The sequence below is a fragment of the Thermobia domestica genome, chromosome 5 (genome assembly GCF_964235325.1).
Source record: "Thermobia domestica chromosome 5, izTheDome1.hap1.1, whole genome shotgun sequence".
Lineage (NCBI taxonomy): Eukaryota > Metazoa > Arthropoda > Insecta > Zygentoma > Lepismatidae > Thermobia > Thermobia domestica.
The window spans coordinates 177896494-177920076 of NC_137458.1; the positions used below are offsets into that span (position 1 = coordinate 177896494).

Consider the following 23583-nt stretch of genomic DNA (forward strand, 5'->3'; position numbering starts at 1 on the left):
ATATTTATCGTGAAGAATGTGTGTGTGATATTGATGACCACGGAAGAAAGTGTAAAGATGAAACTAGCACCAGCAAGATAAAGAATTTGTTCCTCTAAATGTAGATTTGGAAACCTTTAACCAGACAGTTATCGTACTAAGCGTGAATGTGTCGCGACTAAAACGGCCGTTATCGGTGAAACCTACACTACGGCGAAGGATTGATCTCTCAAAATATTTCATACTGCCTTTCAAATCGCATTGCGTACAGGGCACAAATAATCATCCTCCACTAATAGTACGTTTGAGCAGACACGCTGTACGTAATCTATAAATTTTACCGCAAGATGAAATTTTTGTCGAGAATTCTTTCTGTACACAATCCTCTTATGCCTTTTAGCATAATCAACAAATTTAATACAGTCCTTACTGTAATAAGTCTTTTCCATTGTTGTCCACAAAAACACTGTAATTAGTGCACTACAATGTCATGTTACCAGTGATAAGAATTTTCATGCTTCCAGAGAAAACTAGGGCCATGTTCACGACACCGAATCACGTAACAAACTGTTTCATGGTTGCAAAAATGAAAAACTGAAATCTTTTGAGTTTTACGTCCCACTATTATGCCAGTTCGGCTAAAGGAGACGGTGATGGCGAGTGATGAATGAAATGGTGGAAAGAAGAAAGAGGAGGAAGCGGGAGAACCCCGAGAAAACCCACGCACACGGTGTTTGTCCACCACAAAGTTCACTTGGCGGGGGCTGGTATCGAACCCGGGACCCCAAGCTCCAGAGGTGAACGCTCTACCACTGAGCCATATTAAATACTTAGGTACTTCTCCAATAGTTAGAAGAATTTCAGATTTTTCAAAGGTGGGGTTTTTGTGAAAATGGCAGCCAAACATGGTGTCTTAATGAAACTTCCAGCTTTTCATTATACTATAACGTAGGATGTAATAACTAGAAACGTAAGTTCTTTAAATTTCAATGGACTTTATCGAGTAGATTTCGATGCTAGAAGCAGATGGTTGATATCGCTCGTGAGAACAGAAATAAAAGTATTTGAAGTTAGCAAAATTTTCACCAAAATTGACAACATTGTGAGTGAATTGTGCGATTCCTATTGGACCAACAGACGAATTTTGCCCCTCCACCGAAACACACTACTTTATTTTCTTCATACTATTGCGATTATGTTACCTAAGTATACTCGTTTACTTAAAATAAAACTTTTAATTTAACATGTTTTTCAGTTTTTCGAGCAATCTCTCGTTCTGTTGCCAGAAACTGAAATCGACAATTTTCGAAGACAAAAAAATTGTAAGAATGGGAAAGTGTGCGACCGGTAACTGGTATTCAAGGAAGTCACCTTCGCTTTCGAAAGATAGCAAAGTTTTTATGGCAGTAACGGGTCACCATGAACTAGCTTCATGCTTCCCCCAAGATCGAGCTTCTGGAATTCAAAGTGTATATTGAAGGAATGTGCAAAAAGAAACTTTTGTTACATGCATATATGGTATTCAGTGGTGGGTAGCAGAAAATATTATCAATAATTCATGAATTACGTGAAGTTTAAATCCTGTTTATGCTTCCACATGGACCTTTAACAGATTACAGGTTTCCAGAAGAGCGTAAGATAAAGAGAAAATGAGTGTTTTGTGACTATCGACAATGTGCTACGAGTTGAGTGCACGAACACCTATCGGGGCATCTGCACGGTTACATGCTATTAGCGAAGACACTAAGCAAACCAAAGAAACTTTGTTACCCAGGGACGTACGCACGGGGTGGGTCTTAGGGGTCCGGACCCCCTCGAAATTTCGACTTTTGTGTAAATTTTGTTTAATTTTAGGGGCAATTTTTGAATTTTTAACATAAAATACTCTTGTATTGAGTTTGGACCCCTTCCGAAATAAATTCCTGTGTACGCTACTGTTTTTACCGAAGACCCTTTTAAGTAAGTAAACTTAAAATTTGTGTGTTTCGTAATCGTAATTTCCACCTCAGATTACTTCGTTTTAAGAAAATGGAGGAGTGAGGAGAGGCTCATTTTACTGTTTCAGAGAACCTTTTTGATGAAAATAATGATATGGAGCCAGCAAAAACTTTTGTTGTTTATGTAATGAATGTGAACCACAAACATCATCAAATTCTTGCACTTTTATTGTTTCCAGTGTTGCCAACTGCGACATCAAAATTAATGAAACTTCGCTGATTTCAAAAGAGTGTAGTTAATTCATGAAGCGTTGGTCGAGAATATTAGTTGGTATGTTCATTATTCATACAAAGTTGAACCAGCTAACAAAATTTAAGAATTTTAAAATGTGGTGTTTTCGGGAAAATGGCGGCCAAGAATGGCGATTTTTGAAAATTTGGCAATTTCTCGAATTTTTTGCGACAAAACGGTTGCCCAAAGAAGCGATACATTTTTTTTTTTTTCGGAAAGCGGGTAACTAGGTCTTACCAGCCGTGAAAACAGAATTATAAAATTCGAACCGGAAGTGCTCGAAAAAAATCGCGAACTTAGCCTTTTTAGATAAACTGACGTTTATTTATTAATTTATATACAAAAAGATACGCATGTGTAAACCAAACCATAATAAAATATAGTTTATTTATATCCCTATGTACATACCACAACAAGAATTATAACTGTACCTGTCTCCATAGGTGAATGGTGGAGGTCAGAATTTGACCATTCTCCACATAAATTGTACTCCCCATCTTTGATGGCCCATTACATGGCGGGATTTTTTTTTCGACAAAACAAAAAAATTGTCTCTCCTAAAAACACGTATAGTTTCTATTTAAAAAGTTTCAACAATATCTGAAATGATGATGGTACAGTTTTATTTTATTTTATTTTATTATTTATTTATTTATGTATTTATTTTTGCGTGAGTTGAAATGAAAGTCACCATATATGAGCATGAATCTCCTTGTCATTTCTCACAACATCTGTATATGTCCCTTTACAGGCACAAGTGAAAGAAATCTTGATAAAATCGGCATGGGGTACCAAAAAAGGGAGATTTTTTCGAATGTTTTTTCAATATCTCGCACCGTTTGCAAGATTTGAGTCTACTTCCGGTTGGAGATTCTAATTCATGTATGATAGAGTTTTTGTTTCTTCTTGCATGCAGTATGTAATAAGCAAATACATTACACACACAATTAGTTATAATTGTTCATTGGGCGAAACACTCCAAACAATAAAGATTCATCTTAGACTGGAGAAATAGTTATCCTTCGTTTTTCATTATCATTTGGGCATAAAACAAAGGCCTGAGAGATATACTACTCCCGTATTCAATTGTGGTGTTGGAATGTGTAACTTGTAGAATATGGTGCTTTATTTTTTTAAAATTTTAACACTTCCAGTGTACCCCTTAAAATGTAATAAAGAAATAACGGTAATTTTTTTAAAATATTCAATTAGAACTGGACAATCTATCAATTAAAATGCTACAATAGCAATTAAAAGCGCCTGAGCTCCAACCTATAACTTTGGCTTTCTTAATCTTTCATTTACGGTTATATGTGATTTCACGTTTAACAAACAAACATTTTGAGTATTTGTACTTTAAATAGTCTAAATTAGTTATCTAATCTTTTTCATAAAATTTATGATATAAAATTATTGTTCAAAGCCTTTGTATTTTAATAAGCCTTCTCTAAAATCAATGCATGTGAATTGTGCTTCCATCTTCCGAGTTCTTTTAAACTATGTTTATATGTTTGTAGTCAATCCTTTCGACAATAAGATCTCGGAAACTACAGGCTCTAGAAAGATGACGTTTTCACTGATCGATTGGAAATTTTGCGTAAATTGTCCAGTTCTAATTCAATATTTTTTTTTAAAAAACGTGGCCATTATTTCTTTATTACATTTTTTTAGGGTACACTGGAAGCGTTGAAATTTAAAAAAAAAAAAAAAAAACTAAAGCATCATATCCTGTGCGTTATACATTCCAACACCACAATGTTGTATATGTCTCAGGCGTTTATTCCATGGCCAAATAATAGTGGAAAAGGAAGGATAACCATTTCTCGAGTCTAAGATAAATCTTTATTTTTTGAGTGTTTTGCCCAATGAACACCATATATAACTGAAATTATAATTAATTGTATATGTAATGTATTTTCTTATTACATACTGGCTGCAAGAAGAAAGAAAACACTGGTCATATATGAATTAGAAACTCCAACCGGAAGTAGGCTCAAATCTTGCAAACAATGCGAGATATTGAGAAAAAATAATCGAAAAAATCTCCCCTTTATGATACCCCTTGCCGATTTTTTTTTTTTTTTTTAATCAAGACTTCTTTCACTTGTGTCTGTACAGGGAAAAGTACATATGTTGTGAGGAATGAGAAGGAGATTTATGCTCATATGCGAATGATGCGCTGTGTAGAGAGCGCAGGTTCAGCTAGTGTACACAAAATTCGGATTCGACCAGTGAAAACGGCACGTTTATAGCACTTGTGGTTTTCTAGATCTCATTGTCGAAGATTGGAGACAGACATATTTATTTAATATCATAAAGGAATAATAATTTTAGCATAGTTTATTTGTAAAGTTGCATAATCTTTACACAGATTTTAGTTGATTACATCTATGTATACATATATTTTGTTTTATAAATATTAGAGGAGTTACTCATGCATTGTGTATATTTCAGGTAATACTCCCCTCCATTTGGCGGTAATGCTAGGACATAAAGGTAAGAATAAAAGAATACTTTCAATTTAACAGTAAAAAATTACCTAATGTTACCACAAACGTAGATACATCTGTATTCACCATCATAATTTAAGGTACGATGCAGATCGTTTTGTAGTGCAAGGAACGAACTACTGGTAAAAGAGAAGTAGCTAATGTAAAGTTGTACTGCAATAATCACCTTCTTTCCTATAACGAGTAAGATTTATGCACTATCACGCGGTAATGTCACCATATTCCTTTGCGTCTCCTTCGTAGATACGAATATATATATATTTTTTTAAAGTTGTTTTACGTTTCTGATAGATATACTGCAGTTTGTACGGAAATATCATCATCATCATCATTGGCAGGACTTGCCGTAGCTGAGAAAGTTGCATGCTCCACGGTTTTCCTCTAACCTCTTCGTCTTCTCGTACGATTTTCCTGTTTTTATATCGTCCCTCCCTCTGTTTCCTGACACCATACCCTCTAGCACGTCCCTCATGATACAGTTCCTTCCTGGCCAATGTCTCAACCAGTTTCTCTTCCTCTTTTTAATAATATCCAAAATGGCTCTTTTCTCCCGCACCATTTCGAAGATTCTGTCATTTTTCCCGCCCGACCCACTAATTTTCTCCACACACACATTTCGAAAGCTTCCAGTCGTTTTTCATCATTTGCGTAATGTCCATGTTTCTCCCCACACAGTACAATACTCCACACGAATTTTATTTGTTTTTTCTCAACTCTTTATTCAGCGTCTCACAAAATAATATTTTCTTCCTCCTAATAGTTTCTTTCACCATTCCTAACCTTGCTTTTATTTCGTTTTCGTCGAAAACTAAACACCTGTTCTATTTTCTCATCACTTCTGTATTTGACACCAACCACTTTGTTCTAGTCACCATTGCTTTTGTCTTTCTCACATTTTCATCCCATTTTCTTCACAGCTATTCCTCAACTTTTAACGTTTTGTTGATTTTCTCTTCAGATTCCGCAACAAGTGTCATATCATCTGCAAACCGTATTCATCTAATTATTCTACTTCCTACTGAAATGCCGTCTTCATTATATAGGCTCTTTTCCACTATCTCTTCTAGATAGATATTAAATATCCTTGCCGAGAGACAGCTTCCCTGTCAAATTCCCCTTCCAGTTGCACTCTCCTCTATCATTTCCTCTCGTATTCTAACACTTATTTGTTGGTTCATAAGTTTCTTATAAGTCTTGATCTTTCCGTTCCAACCAAACCGTATTCAGAACTTCAACAAGAATTCCCAATTCGCGCGATCAAAGCGTTTTGTACGTCAATAAATACCACATACACCTCTTTCCTTTTTTCTATAAAGCTTTCACCGATCACCCTTAATAATCCAATTGCATCTCTCGTGCCCTTACCTCTACTGAACACGAACTGTTCCATCTCAGCTTTTTTACAATCTTCTGTTGAGAATTGGAAGCAAAATTTTCCTGCGTGAGATATGAGACTAATAGTTCTATACTCCTCACATATCTTTAAATTCGAGTTCTTAGCCATTGGTATCATGGTAGTCTTCAGGAAGTTTTTTAGCCACCCTTCTGTTTCATATATATATATATATATATATATATATATATATATATATATATATATTGCATAGTCGAAACAATTCTTTCTTGCCCTTGTCTCCCATATTTTTCTTGAACTCGACTGGTATATTATTTATCGCGATTTTCTTTTTATTTCTAATTTCGGATATAACTTTTTCAAACTCATCCCTAGGAATTGTAAACTCTATCATCCTATCTACAGTTTCTGCTTCAAAATCAAGGCCACTCGGTCTATCCATTCTCGCTGACTACCTTCCCATTCTTATTTTCTACTGCGATCGTGATACCCTTTGTTTCCTTCGAAGTTCCATAGATTTCATCTCCCATGTACATTTCTTTATATTTCCCAACTCCTCCTAATTCTTCTATGTCCTCGCATTTTCTTTTGTAAAATTGTTCCCTTGCTCTGTTTCCCTTCGCAACTCGTTGTTTAACTTCCTGTACATTTTTCTGCCTTCTTCTGTATCAGTTTGTTTCCATGGTTTCTTAGCCGTTTTGTGTTTGCAGTAATCTTCTGTTCTTCTGCAGCCTGCCGTATGCAAAGTTCAATATGCTCCCACCGTCTGTTACTACCTGCACCTATCTTTTCCTTGTTTGAATATTTTTCTACGCATTTTTCAACGAAAAGATTTCTTACTTCCTCGTTTTTCAATTTTTCAGTATTAAAAAATGAAGACACTTAAGTCATGTTTAAAGACACTTGAGTTGAAACCAGAACACTTGAAAAGAGAGTTAAATATACATCATTTTATGTCCAGCACACTGAAGCATACTACACTACAAATACATATACAAAAAAAGTTTAAGAAACACAAATTTTTATTTTCGAAATTGAAAATTTCAAATTAAAAAAAGAAACTCACCGTTATTTTCTCTGGATATAGAGTTTGTGGTATACTATTGCTCAAAGAGCTCGATATTTGGGAGTCGCTTCCTTTTTTGTTATGGGTCTTCAAATATTGCGATTCTTCGAAAATCAATCATGTGTAACCTAAAATATCTGTAAAGAGACACTTTAAAAATCTGAAATTATCACGAAGCAATTATCATTTGTAAAACAACGAGTGATTAAATTTTGATTATTGAGACTTATGTAGTTTTTGACCTGTGTAATTTAATGTAGAGAAAATCGATTTGTTAGTAACTAAAGTGCAAGCAAACTGTAACTAAACTGTATGTGTTAGGTACTAAAATATATAATTCAGGTCAGTTGTGCATATTGTTGTATTATAATAATATCTTACTGGGACAAATTATTTGTTAACTATATTTTAAAGGAAACAATTATTAAACATAAACGCTACTTTGTCTTACGCCGGCCCGTGTTTAGGTAAGTGCTATTCTATGCTCGAGCACAGGGCGGCAGAATTTAGGGGTGGAATTCTTTTTAAGATTCCCAATAAAATAATATTTAAAACTAGCAACCCGTAGAGTCCCGCGCAAGCGCGGGAAAAATAGATTAATGTGTTTAATTCGCTCTAATTACACTAGTTACTAATTAGCTAGCTTATCTGATTATTTTTAAAAAGTCATCCACTCCCACCGCCACGTCAGGGGGTGAGGATGAACGTGAACATCATGAAAACTGATACCTTTAAACTCAGCGACCTCGGAAGTTACGAATTCAACACTAATATCTGTCGTTTGCGATTACTTTTAAAATTTTGCTGCCTCCATGGGGCGTGGAGTTTGACCTTGAAGTTGAATTGGATTGAAACTGTTACTATTCATCTCAGCGACTCCAGAAACTGTGAATTAAACTCTAATATTGGTCGTTTTTAGGGGGGCGGGACGGCGAATTATTTAGAGTACAGGGACGCACAATATATAAATACGGGCCCTGTCTTACGTTGTTTTTGAGTTTGTTAAATTTATAGTTTATTGTTTGAGCAGAATATAAAGGAATAGAAATAAGTCAACGGGACCAAACGATCCTCAGCCGGCTGCATTTGTATTGAAGATAGAACAGCTTACATTCACTGGACATGGGCTATAGATAACCACCGTTAAAGTTGCTGTTATCCATTAATATTTTCACGGATTGACTCCACGAACTCGGCGGAAATAATCGCTCTAGATATCTATTACAAAAAACGTAATTCAAAAGTTCGCATACATGTATGGCGTATTGACTACAGATATCTGCCGTTATAGTAAGCGTTACTCGTTAAAAAAATAACGAATTAACGAATTTGACCGAGATATTTGCTCTGGTTTTCTATTGCAAAAAAAAAAAAAAAAAAAAAAAACATTTAAAAATTTCGCGTAAATGTATGAGATATGGGGTGTAGATGGTCACCATTAAGTTCGTCGTTACCCGTTATAGTATTAACGGATTGATTCCATTAACGAACTAGATCGAGATATTTGCTCTATCTGGTGCAAAAATAATTTTAAAATCGTATCCTTGCAAAAGTTATGCGGAGTAACAGACGGACTGAGGAACGTACTAACAATATAATCCTAATTAGTCTTAATACGTAATCCTAATAATGGAATAGCGAATATACCTAATAACTGTTTTGAGCTATGACATTTTAAATTTACAAATCGTATAATATTGTTTCCTAATCGAAGTTGAGAAGAAAGTTGTTGATAAAGGGTTATTCAAAAATATGAACCGTCTTCAAGTTACTTTAGGAGTACGCAATAGAAAAAATGAAATGAAATCTTTAAATTTTACGTCCTACGATTATGCCGGCTAGGCTAAAGGAGACGGTGATGCTAAGAAATGAATGAAATGATGGAATGAAGAAAGTGGGAGGAAACAGGAGAACCCCTAGAAAACCCACGCACACGGTCTTTGTCCTCCACAAAGTTCATTTAGCGCGAGCTGAGATCGAACCAAGGGCCGACCCCACGCACCAGAGGTGAACACTCTACCACTGAGCCACTGCGGGCCCTTACGCAATAAAATATTTAAAAAATACCCTTTCCATGGTTTGAATACACAAACGCGTGATTAAAAAGTATTTACCGAAACAGCTTGTCTCTTTCTTGTACTACCTCAAATCTCCTTTGTATAAGGTGGTTTTCTCTTCCACATTAGGTTTTGTTTACAGTGAAATTGAATAGTACATTTGTTACAATGTACATGCGATATACACGTATAAAGGTATATACGTATTTTTCGCACAAGTCGCATTTTCTTTTACGTTACAATAACTAACATAAAACAGATTGAATCTGTGAAATGATTGTTAATAATAATAATAATAAACGTGCAATAAAATTGAATAACAATTACCTAAACAATAAAATTTGTTAAAAAAAAATAATTATCTCAACTTCATACGGGTCTTAGTGTCTCGTCTAGGCTTATATGAAAGATTTGTAAGTAGTCAACAGCTTTTCAACATCATGAAACTGATCAACATACGTAATTGGTTACCGCATTTGATGTCCAATCAAGAGACTCGAGTTGAAACCCCGGCGGGTCTGAAACTTCTAACATTGTTCAATTTTAATTTCAGTTCATACTTACTGTGATAAGCAAGATATATTGAAAGGGAAAGAAATGTTGAATTGACGAGGATGGCGAGAAATTGGAGTAGGGCCATAAATGGAGATAATGATTTACTAATTTATTTCCTTCCTTTGTTTCAGATTTCAAATTTTCAGATTATTTCAACTATTTTCTCTGAAATAATGTATTATACACACAACGAGCTCCGCACACGCTACAAGCAATAGAAATGAAACTTAATTTGAGGAAATGCTCTGTAGACTTACCAACTGTCGTCAGATATGCATGCATTTACCCCCCTCCCCCTCCGGCTAAATTTATAATTATTTTCGTGTCAGTCATTTGACCGTCGTTTGATCAGGTAAGATCAACAATTTTAAACGGTTGATCAGCTTTAGTTTATATTTAGTAAGGGGGTTAACTACAAGTTACCCTCTGTCATGCCAGATTCGAAATTCTCGATCCTAATGGGTTGATCTTCGTTGATCAGCAATTTCCAACGTTTGGTCAACTTTACTAACAAAGTTACATAGGTTAGCCTGAGGAAAGGGGGCTACCCCTCTCCCTAGATTTCCGATTCGACTCTTATTATATCAGGGGGCCGCGGTGGCTCAGTGGTAGAGCGTTCACCTCTGGTGCTTGGGGTCCCGGGTTCGATCCCAGCCCCCGCCAAGTGAACTTTGTGGTGGACAAACACCGTGTGCGTGGGTTTTCTCGGGGTTCTCCCGTTTCCTCCCACTTTCTTCATTCCACCATTTCATTCATTACTCATCATCACCGTCTCCTTTAGCCTAACCGGCATAACCGTGGGACGTAAAACTTAAAGATTTCATTTCATTTTTTTTTTTCATTTCTTATTATATCAGTTGTTTGATCAGGTATGATAACAATTTTTAACGTTTGATCAGCTTTGCTAACATAAATACAAGTTACGTTTAGTACGGACGGTGGCAATTATATGCTAGCCCCCTTCACGCCAGATTCGTAATTTCTCGATGCTAATCGTTTAATCTTATTTTGATGAGGTTTAATCAATAATTTCCAATGTTTGGTCATCCTTACTAACAAGGTTATAAGGGGGAGGGGCAAGACACGTACACCTCAATTCGATTGTTTATTATGTAAATCGTTTGGTCAGTTATGATCAACAATTTTTAACGTTTAATCAGCCTTACGCATAAAAAATATAAGTTACGCTTATATTTAGTAATAGGGATTGACTATACGCTAGCCTACCCTCTTTACGCCAGATTCGGAATTTGTCAATGCTAATAGTTTGATCAGGGTTGGTCAACAATTTCCAATGCTTGATTAAATTTAAAAGAAAAGTATTAAGGATAGAAAAGGGACAAGACTGCCCTACACCTTCGATTCGGCACTATTACCGGTATATTAATCGTTTGATCAGATATTGTCGACAGTTTTCAACGTTTAAATGTAAACTATGTTTGGTAGGGGGCTAACTACACGCTAGCCTCCCTTTATGCCACATTCGAAATTTCTCGATGCTTGTTTGATCATCGTTTAATCCACAATTTTCAACGTTTCATCGACTTTACTAACAGATATATAAAGTTTAGAAAAGAGGGTCTGTATATCAGATCAGACGATGAATCGCTGGAAATCGTTGATCAGTTTGATCGAATAAAGAGCAAACAAACAATTGACATGATAACGTGAGGGGAAATAGCTGGCATGTGCTTAGCTCCTTTCTGAAAGTAGCCTACATTTATATCTATTAAATCGATCAAACATCGTAAATTATTGATTAAATCTAAATAAATAAACACTTTATACCTCCTGTTTAGATACCGATCGAATGAATCTGATCAAACTATTAGTAGAGCTAACATGTCCTTAAGCCGTGAAACCAGCGTATTCACTAATGTCGATCAAACACTGCAAATTGTTGAATAAATCTGATCAAACGTATGATGTGATGAAGTGTGGAATCTAGTGTTATGTCTTTGTTTAATCAGATTTGATTAGCCATTTCCGACGTTTGATCAATGCCCCAGAACACAAATATTCAATTTTTATTAGAAAGATAAATTCACGCCAGCACTATCAATTTAATATCATTTTTTTATATTTGGCAGTCGATACATCATCGTTTCATTAGCCCTTTTGCCGAAATGTAAGTTGTCGAATTAGGGGGGAGGCATCTATCGGGTGACCACTTTACCACGTCTATTTTCAGATTTTTTTTGTTTTTTAATCAAATTAGATCAGTCATTTCCGACGTTTGATCAGTGCCCCAAAACCAACGTTGCCCATGTGTAGACTTCCAAAGTAGAAGTCAGAAGTTTTATTGAATTGCTTTGTCCGTCCGTCCTTCCGTATGTCTATAGGTATCAGAGCAAAAACGGTAAGAGATATCGAGAAACGGCTCCACTTATTGCCATGAAACAAAAATGGTAATAGATTAGTACAAGAGGTTTTCTGCAATCGATGAAGGATATCATTTTCAGATTTGAATACCAATTTTCGTAGAGCAAAAACTGTAAGAGGTATCGAGAAGTAGGTTTTTGCAATCGATTCAGCTTCCAAAGAGGAAGTTCTCCCTCTGTAACTCTCTTTTCAAACGGAAGTCATTCAAATTAACGATTTTCGGTTTCAACTTTTATCCCCATAGAACAAAGAAATTAAGGGATAGGGGAAAAGGAAGTTTTTAATATGAGTTCAGCGTGCAAGGTACAGGTTCTATCTTTGATCGTATTAATCTGTTGCAACAAGTAATTATAGATGTACTACTTTGAGTATTGAATTCGCATAGTTTGGAAGTCTACCGTAGTTTCACATTGTGAAATGAAACTCAGTTGTTATTAAAAAGGGTTAACTTCATGACAGCTTCTCCTTTATATAATATCAACATTTTTTTCCTAGTCGAAAGATGATCATTTGTTCATCAATTTCTAAGAAACAAGCTTTAGAAAGGAACAGTGCTACATTGTCATCCACTAAGAGAAACGTTCCATTTGAACATTTCTAGAAAATTAAAATAGATCGGAATTCTGTATGCTACGAGGATAGACAAATAGCAGTCTTTTTCCCGAAGGAAAATGGGTGCAGAAAGCTGAAGAGTACCAATTCTCTTTTCAATACTGTGTAAAGCTAACTTTTTATGTATCAAAGATACAATCCTGATCATGAAATAGCTGAAGAAACTGAATCACCCACAACATCGGGTAGCAGCCAAAGCATTTTCAAACATCAATTTCCATTTTTAATTTATAACAGTTTGCATTACAATAATATAAGGCAATGTCGAAGGCATTATTTAGCGTTATATATTTTACACATTTCTTTACTTTTAAGGATTTTGCATAAATATTATTCTTCGTGCGCGAAACTGAGCACTTCTGCCTATATTGTATGCACTATCTTAAATCTGGCAAATGCCCTCGACTAAAACATTGTTGAGATTCTATTACATCACATTATTGTTTGGCAAGAACAAACATATATTTTATTCTTTTTATTATTTATTTGTAACGTTGTTACAAATCTCTAGTAACAAAGTTAATCAAACGTTGGAAATTGCTGATCAAATCTGATCAATCGAAGATCAAATGATTAGCATCGAGAATTTTCGACTCTGGCGTAAAGGGAGTGCTAATGTGTAGTTTCTACTAAATATAGTGTGGGAAATTTACACTTTGATAGAAAAAATTACTACCAAGCTGGAAATGGTGTCATTCGATTCATTGTAAAATACTGATTAATATAGTAAAACCCCATCGAAATCCACCTTGGGGAAACTTCAACAGGGTGGTTCAAAAGTCACTGATAATAACAAATTTATTTTACACGGACTCTGAATGAAAATATTTTCACAGCCTATAGACACATCATGGAAATCTGGAAATGGGGTCATTCGATTTATTTTATAATACTAAATAATATAGTAAAATCCCACCAAAATCCACCTTGGGGAAACTTCTACAGGGTGGTTCAAAAGTCATTGATATTAGAAAAATCACGTTGAACGAAGATAGAATTCCAATATCTTAAATTGTAATAGTCACTAACTGCATGGTACCCATTGACTATGAACTAATTATGAAGCCATGGATGTTCCTCCTGTAGCTGCATCATTGTTTGTAAGTAGAGTCGACAGCATTTAGTGTAATTATTATTACCAGTGTCAACGAAAAGATTTAGCATTCGCGATATCGCATAAAGATGGTTCCAGTCACTAGTTCGTTCAGCTCTGATAAACACTTTCGTGATTTGAACATAGTCAAGATACTGGAGCCAGAGCTTAGCTGTCCTCGATGCACCTGACAAATGCGACATAAGCGCATTCAATACCTCATTTACTTTTTTAAAAGAGGGACTTTGGTATGCATCTTCAATGTTGACTTTCTTGGATTCGATCAAGGCACACAATGAAGAAAGGTCGTTCACATCTTCGGCACAGTAAGTGTGGATGGCGAGACAGAGTTGGAGAGAGCCGTAAGCTGGGAGACTGACAAGGATGTTCTTGGTGATATTGGTACAGGCATGGATTCGGGAAATAATGTCTTTGTTGGAGTTGGTTCGCGTTGAAATATTTCTGTCAGGTTGCTTTGAGAATTGTGAGCTGCCTGTTGAGTCACTGTATCTTGTTCGTTGATATCAGGACTCTGAGGTGATGGAGGCATACAAATCTTACAAATCAGTATGTTCATCGGGGCGCCTTCTGTCAGAAAATGTGCTCTCAACGCTCGGAAGAAAGCTTTCCTACTCAGTATGCGGATCAGTGCGTTTTCTTCATAATTGACCTGAAAAGCTTTTTGTGAACCCACACCATCCATTACTGCACCTATGTTCCCCATAAAGCTCATTAGTGTATGAAATCCACCAAGCCGACATACAATATTCATGTTATTTTCTTTATAATTTCGAATGCTTTCAGCCATAAAGGCTAGTCGAAAGTAACGCATGGTGTGTCAATTTTAAGCATACGTGCTTGCTTTTCTATATAAACAATAATTTTGAGTATATGCAGGTCTCATAAAAAGGTGCCAAATCAATTATGGGCAAAAGATGGATGTCAGCTTTAGGAGCTCGTTTTGTTGCATAAAGATCTTGCATGTATCCAGACCAAGTAGGCCTTTGGTGTGAAGGACTGCAACTTACTCCGCTGATATACCATATTATTTCAAAATTTATTAATGCAGGTAATGTTTGGGCCAAATTAAGAGTAACGACTGGAACTAACTTAATGGACTGCAGTGAAGACACTTCATGGGCTGAATACTGTTCTATTGGAGTTCCCAAGGTTTTGCTTAATTCTTGAACTGGAAAGCACCCTGTGTAAGTGTGTAAGTAATATTTTTTCGATTTCACAAAATTTTGAATCACCCTGTACATTTTTTACCAAGATGGATTTTGGTGGAATTTTAATATGTTATTTAGCGAAATAATATAAACCGAATGGCGCTATTTTCAGCATTTTAGGATTTGTTTCTGGGTTTTGGGAGTATTGTTTTTTGCTCAGCGACTATGTAGTCACATTTGATAATATCAATAACTTTTGAACCACCCTGTAGAAGTTTCCCCAATGTGGATTTCGGTGGGGTTTTACTATATTATTTAGTATTATAAAATGAATCAAATGACTCCATTTCCAGCTTTCTATGGCGTGTCTGTAGACTGTTAAAATATTTCATTCAGCGTTCGTGTAAAACAAATTTGTCATTATCAGTGACTTTTGAATCACCCCGTAGAAGTTTCCCAAAGTGGATTTCGGTGGGGTTTTAGTATATTATTCAGCACATTACATAGCGTCGAATGACACCACTTTCAGCTTGGTAGGAATTTATTTCTAGGTTGGGCCTCTTTTTCTCGTTAAATGACTAGACTAATATAACTTATATTTATGTTAGTAAAGCTGATCAGAGTTAAAAATTGTTGATCATGCCTGATCAAACAATGATCAAACGATTGACAAAATAAAAGAGTCGAATCAGAGGTGTAGGAGGGCTAACATTTGTAGTTCTGTTAGTAAAATTGATCAAACGTTGAAGATTGTTGATCAAATGTGATCAAACGATTAGCATAGAGAAGTTTCGAATCTGGCCTGAAGGGGAGGGCTAACGCGTAGTTAAGCCCCCTACTAGCTTATAATTTAATACCCTCAAACCTTTTAAAACTTTTCTTTGTTCCCTACTGAATAATAATTATATATTTTATTTTATTTCAGCATCCCTTTCAACATCGAGAGTATATGAAATGGACCTATAGCTTAACGTGGGCTCCGAACCACACGAGCTCCCACCGGGAATCGAACCCAGGTCTCCCTGATAAATAATAATAATAATATGAACTACGTTTTAATAGTGATGAAAGAGTTGTTAGGGATGATAGTGATTTCCTGAACAGTAGAACTCCATGTTTATGAAAATTTTATTGTTCGATGTAAGAAGTGATTTGTTCTAAGGAGGAATCATATTGGGATATATATAGAAAAGGTTTTAAGCCTGTACGATTTCTTATTTGTGGATAGCTTAGAAAGATGTCAGTTATCCCCGTGTAATACATATACTATAAAACTGTACGACAATAATAACTGAAAAGTTACAAACTAAAATTGAATAAAATCACTCACAAGTAGACCTCACCACTTCACCGTTGCGTTAGCAAAAGGAAACAACTACTGTCCTAATATAGGGTTGAATATAAGACACTGACAAAAATTTTAGCTGCTAATGAGCACTAGAATCTTGGGAAAACGAAATACAAACATGAATGTGGGAAAGCCATATTCAATATAATTTGATAGTTCCAAGACCGACTTTTTTTAAAAAATAGATGGAGGAACAATAGTTATGACTTCAACTATGTAAATCGAGTTAGGAGGGATGTTTTTATGGCATTCCGGATCATGACCGTCATCTTGAAATCCGCCATATTGGATCGACGTCAACTTTTTCAAATAGAAAAAGGGTGTGAGGTATCAAACAACAATGATTTTTTCCACCCAATCGCATACACTAATTAGTTTATCCATATCTAAAACGGTTTACAACTTACAGTTCTTTGAATGTTGAAAAGTTTGTTGTTTGTAGAAGATAACATATAACTACAGTGGCAATGAACATAGCTCCAGAGATAGCATTCTTACAGAACAAAATTACGGCAATACAAGAAATGCAAGTCCTCAGCTTTCATAAAGTGCTTCTGACCTAGCCACTTCGTATGTGCGTTTGTACATTCAAACTGAAACTCTAAGCAATAGGGGCAGCACTATGAAGAGAATAGACATATTGGTTGCCAATGGTATTCCTGGTTGTAGCAGCTATGGTATAAGGTTGGAACATATTGGCGTACCATATGTGATTATGCAATAAAGGACGAACATTTCTATTTGAAACTGCATGACAGAGATACTATTGTCAGTCTGATTCCCTTGTGTACAATCAATTTCAGTCTTCTCGCTTCACAGGAATGATTCAGTATGCATTTTGTAAATCAGGATATATTGATGATCCGATCGAATGGTTCGAGGTGCCGAAGAAGTATGCTTTCAATATTCCCGGCATAAACTTAGTGATATTTGTGACGCTTCATTTCTTATTAGGTGCTCATGGTGCTCTGCAAAATTCTGGTTAGACCATTTTATAAGTGCTGAGGACTTGACTTTCTCGCATTGCCGTAATTTTGTTCTGTAAGAATGATATCTCTGGAGTTATGTTCATTGCCACTGTAGTTATCTGTTGTCTCCTACAAACAATGAACTTTTCAACATTCAAAGAACTGTAAGTTGTAAACCGTTCTAGATATGGATAAACTAATTAGTGTGTGCGATTGGGTGGAAAAATCATTGTTGTTTGATACCTCACATGGCCCTCTTTCTATTTGAAAAAGTTGACGTCGATCCAATATGGCGGATTTCAAGATGGCGGTCATGATCCGGAATGCCATAAAAACATCCCTCCTAACTCGATTTACATAGTTGAAGTCATAACTATTGTTCCTCGATCTATTTCGAAAAGAAATCGGTATCGCAACTATCAAATTATATTGAACATGACTTTCCCACATTCATATTTCTATTTCGTTATCCAAAGTTTCTAGTGCTCACTAGCAGCTAAATTTTTGTCAGTGTCTTATATTCAATCCTACATTAGGACAGTAGTTGTTTCCTTTCGCTAACGCAACGGCGAAGTAATGAGGTCTACTTTTCAGTGGAGTTCGAACCACGTTCAAAAGTATTGAATCCCCACACAAAGAAACGAGCCGCATGGCTATCGAAATAGCTACGAAATTTTCCTCCAGTTGTATGGATAGATAACAAACTTCTTAACATCTCTCTCTTTTTTTAAAATCGATTTTGTGGTCTCAAAGTGTGTGTGTGTTTTACCTACAACCATTTTTTTTTTTCGTTTGGCAAGTAATATTTTGTTCTAAAAGTATGATTACATTAAGTAACAAAAAAGAAGCTGAGTATTTCAGTCAGTGAACTGTGAGCTGTGTCCGGAAGTCTATTTTTTTTATGACTTCCTCTTGTACTTCGGATGCTTTGTTGCCAAACCTACAATTTTAAGGGACTTATAAAAATTAAGGTGCCCAATTATATTTTGGAGAAGTGTACATACTTCACAATTTTACCCTCAGACAGTTAACTTTATTGGGTTGTCCGAGTCCAATATACATGAATGTTGTAGATTAACTGTTTAACATAAACATTTACGTCGCTGAGATAGGCAATCGTCTTTCTCTTACACTCTGTGCTTAGCTCTCTGCACTTATGGTTTAGCAAACCGGACCAAAAAGAAATCAAACAAGACTTGATTGTAGAAGGGACAAGTTTTTAAATCCCACTCGGACGAATACAAGTTCAGGTTAAGAAATTGCATGAAGATAAAACTGACACCAAAGGAGGTCATGAATGTGCTCACCATGTACTATTGAGAGGATTTTGGAAAAAAGTAATATATAAAGAGTAACTGATATCGTTAAAGGATATCTCGGAGTTCATGAGAACCTGTCCCCGAAGGTGACGTCCTGAAGAATATCCTTCATAAGAAATAATGAGCATGAGGAAATTGCTTTGTAAATAGGGTTCTTGTAAACTCTCAGATCATCAAACTGAATCCCGGAAAGAGGCATTCGGGAGCAGTCTTCGTTAACGCTATCATCCACTATCATCAAATAGAACTTAACATTTATGAAAATTGAATGGCCCTGTATACTTAACCAAGTAGGTCTCGCTAAGTCTTGGGTGCTTCGACTGAAACATACCAACAAAAGGTGTGTGCGTAGCGGCTTGGGAGAAAGAAGATTCTGGTCCTAGTCGTGCACTTCAACGGTTTCTTTTATCGGCTGTACTGTGACGGACAAAGTATGACTGTCAAAGTCTGATGTTGGTTTCTTGATCATAATATTATCTCTTGGATGTGGACACACAACCTAACGAATTCCATAATTGCCATTTATTCCATTTGTTTGAATAAAAAAGTGGATTCAGCTTTCTGATTCACCTTACCATTAGCCGTGTGATTTCAGTTGTTTTATTTATTTATTTATTTTATTTATTTACTTAACAATCACCAGATACAGCTCCGAGGCCATTTTATACTGGATATCGTAGAACCAAAACAATTGAAATCACATGGGTAATAAGGTGAATCAGAAAGCTGAATCCATTTTCTATTCAACTCTATGACGATTAATGAGTTGTAAGTTAGAAATCCGCACGTCTGTGACGGTCATGCCCTCGTTTAGACGTGGTGAGAGCATGCTTTCAGAGCGCAGTAACATGTCGACAACAATGGAGATCTTTTACTAAAATTCGAGTTTTATTTTAGTTTTCCTCGTTTATTTTTTATTCAAATAAATGCTTGCATATGCCCAACTCAGGCAACTGAATAAAATACAATTAAGTAAACGTATTGGTAGAAACAACTGTGAACATAACAAACTGATGAGAAAAGGAAAAAGGCTAATACTCACTTCAAAAGACATATATAGTATTCTTCTACATGTAACAAGTAGCGCTTTCGGAAGTGACCTCTTCCTTCATCGGCTTGCTTAAAATTCGAAAGGACTTAAAACACGAAGGAGAATTTGAAAGGGTAAAAAAGGTTAAGAAATATAAAAAACAAATCTTCTGTCAAAAAATTAAACACATGGGAATGACACTGATTGTTATTGCACACTGCTGTTCACTGTTTTTTGCTTTCCAGATGGTGAAAGTATACAGTGAAAAGATATATAAATCTTCTCTAATAATATTTATTTCTTCTCTATCTAAATATAGATCTCTCTCTATGGATGAATATGATTCTTTGATGTTTCGTTCCGTTGCTGCTTCTGCTTTTTCAATTAAACATGACTCCGCGATATGATGTTTATAATCTCTAAGATGCGTTGCTACCCCTTCCAAATTCTTCATGTTTTAAATTCTTTTGAATTTTAAGCAAGCCGATGAAGGAAGAGGTTACTTCCGAAAGCGCTACTTGTTACATGTAGAAGAATACTATATATATATCTTTTGCAGAGAATATTAGCCTTTGTGCTTTTCTCATTAACTATCATCATCGCTCGCAATACTGTGATATAACAGGGTGTCTATCGGTCACGAAAGTCACTAAAAAGTCACGAAATCAGAAAACGGTCATGAAAGTCACGAAAAAGTCACGAAATTTAGCTTTTGGGTCACGATTTTTTTTAACTGTACAAATGTAAGTACAGATTGGAAAATGTTGTTCTATGAAACGTCAAAATTCACCACCAAAAATGTCTGGTCGGCTTTAGACGCTACCAAATCGCAAGCAAAGTACGTTTCTATCGCATGGATGAAAATTCGGCCTAATTCGCACCCAAATTCGCTCTTGAAAATGTTAGGAAATTTTGTGATTTGGTAAAGAAAAGGTCACGAAAAAGTGACGAAATTTCATTTTGGAATTTTAGTAGATACCCTGTATAACAAACTGATTTTGTCTGTTCTAGTCTGCCAACTCGTTAATGATGTATGTAGATCATAGAAATTATTATTATTATTATTATTATTATTATTATTATTATTATTATTATTATTATTATTATTATTATTATTATTATTATTATAAACTGTAAAATGCTTGTTTCATAATATTTGATTACTACCTGGGTCGTCTGAAAGAATGCACAATATCACATAATATGAAAAGAAAATAGAATAGAGAGAGTCACCTATTGCCATCTGATAGTTATATTTCACTACTACAAACCTGCCGAGATTCATCATATCACCCAAAGCCATAAATCTGATTCCTAATCCAGATCCTAATATATATGTATTCTTGTTTATTTTAAGCCTTAGATCAATCTTTACTTGAAGTTGTTAATAAAAATAATGTCTTTGTCTGTCATAAAAATTAGTCATAGAGTAATTGTTTTCTTACATAAAATTGAATAAAACTTTTATGAGGCTAAAATGTTAAACTTGCCGCTAAACTTTAATGTTTTCGGAGGCTAAGATAAATTTTAGATTGATTGTTGCACAGGGTTCGTATCTTCCATACATTATTATCATAAGTGTTCTTCCATCATTGGCATGTCACTGGCCGCAACTGAGAAATTTCCATGCTCCAATGGTCGTAAACTAACATTATCTTCTTCACGTACGATTTTTCTGTTTTAAAAGCGTTCATCAATTGTAGCCGCCTTCGCCTCTCCTTTTCTTTCCTGCCACTATATCCTCTAGCTATTTATTCATTTATCTCATGATATTTATTTATTTATCAACACAGCAGAAAATGCCCAATTAGAGTGTTGAAATATTACAATATATTTTTATCAGTTTTTTTTAGTGACTTACAACACATTGTGCATCTATCAATTTTTTTTTAACAAAAGAGACACTGACCAAAGCTTAAAACCCACTTTATTTTAAATTATAATTTGTAACTGTTTCGGATATCTAGCATATCCTTCTTCAGACACTATCGAAAATAAATGAAAATACAGACATGTATGTAAATATTGTTATGACAAAGTTTAAATTATTTAACCGTCATATATATAGTCATTATTATGAAAAAGTTTAAATTCTTTTAACAGACATATGTATAGTTATTGTTGTACTTTTTTATTTTTATTTATTTATATTTTTTTATTTTTATTATTATTATTATTATTTTTTTTTCTTCCTATTTACTGATGCCTTCAGCCAATCCTATAAGTTTTCGTTTTCACTTTCCAACTAATCACGTTCCTTCATTTTTGGTTCTTATAAGGGTCTTTTTTTTATTTATTTATTTATTTTCTTTTTCTCTATGCTATTCAAACTTCCTTGCCATAATTCATTAATAGGTAAGCCCCCTGTCCAGTTCATCAGTTTATCTCTTCCTACCTTCTTTATCCAATCTGCTTCTTTCCACTTCCTTATTATCATTCTTTTCTCCATCTCCAATACTTCCGTCTTATCCCAATTAATTCCGTGATTTGTCTCCTTAACATGTTTGTATATGGCATGTACAAACAGGGTTTTAAGCTTTGGTCAGTGTCTCTTTTGTTAAAATAATCAATCCAAAGCCATGAATAGTCTTACTATCAATTTTTATCATATTTTTGACATAATTTGTTGTAGATTATTGACATTAAATATATTCTCAAGTTTAATGACTTCAGCTTTATGTTGGTCCTAGTCTCTTTGCAATAGAAGAGACCTGTACTATTAGTTCTAGTTCTAACTGAAGGAACATATAGGTTTAATGGTGATATAAAGTTTGAGCACTCGAATTTATTGGAGGAGTACCAGATGGACAATATTACACCTTTGTTCTAGTGAGTAAATATTAAAATTGTTCACCAGTGTACTCTGGTTTTCAAGTGAGGGATAAATTTGTTGATGGAACATTTTTAATTTGTTGTCGATACTTTTGTTGGGTGGGGTTCCAAATTACAACATTATATTCCAACTTGAAGCGTACATATGAGTAATACATTTCTATGAGTGTTTCAGTGTTACTGAAGTCCTTACGACTTCCAACTATGAATCCTAATAATTGAAAAGTATCATGAGTAACATTTTCTTTGTGTGTAATGAACTTTTAATTTCGAGTCAGATGTAACACCTAGATCTTTAACTTTATTAGGTCTATTTATAGAAGTATTACTAAGCTTATAATCATATTTAAGAGTATTTTTGTTTCTGCTGAACGATAATACGTTACATATGTTTATGTTTACAAGTTTATTGACTGAAAACCAGTTTGTAATACTCTCTAAGTCGTGTTGTAAATCAAGACAATCATACACAGATTTCATCTTGGTGTATATTTTGACACCATCAACGAACAGTAGTTTTTCACTGTTGAGTCTGTAATCTGGAAGATCATTGATAAATAATACAAACAGTAAAGGGCCTAGTTTGAAGCCTTGTTTTACTTCTGATAACCCAAAATACTAGTCGGATTTAAATTCTTTATAGACAACTGTGTGCTTACGTTTACTTAGATATGATGCGAAGAATTTGGCGAGGGCTGAAGAAAAATAATGAATAGTTTGTTTAACAGTATTTTCTGACTTACTCTCTCGAAAGCCTTCTCCAGGTCAATATATATTACATCAATTGGCATCCATCATCTAGCAAGTTAGCTATAAAGTCAGTAATTATTGCTAGATTAGTTTTTTGGTTTACGAGTAACAAAGATATGTTGATACGTTGAAATTGCTGGTTTAATATGATCAATAATTCGTTTATACAATACATGTTCAAATACTTTCGCAAAAGTACATAAAATTTATATGGATCTAAAATTAATAATTTCACATTTATTATTAGATTTAGATATCTGGCAGATTAACGAGGATTTCTATGTAGCAAGGAAGACTTTCGACAGAGTAACGAGAGTAACGAGAAGTTGA

At 34.9% G+C, this 23583-nt stretch overlaps 1 protein-coding gene across 2 annotated transcripts in view; it reads left to right on the forward strand.

Annotated features, from left to right (window-relative positions):
• The window catches only part of LOC145686301 (ankyrin repeat domain-containing protein 13C), a 234923-nt gene that overhangs the window by 18973 nt on the left and 192367 nt on the right, over positions 1-23583 (forward strand). For both annotated transcript variants that reach the window (XM_081759446.1, XM_081759447.1), the window contains exon 2: positions 4663-4704. In XM_081759446.1, coding sequence (XP_081615572.1) covers positions 4663-4704 — 42 coding nt within the window. The remainder of the gene's footprint in view (positions 1-4662; positions 4705-23583) is intronic.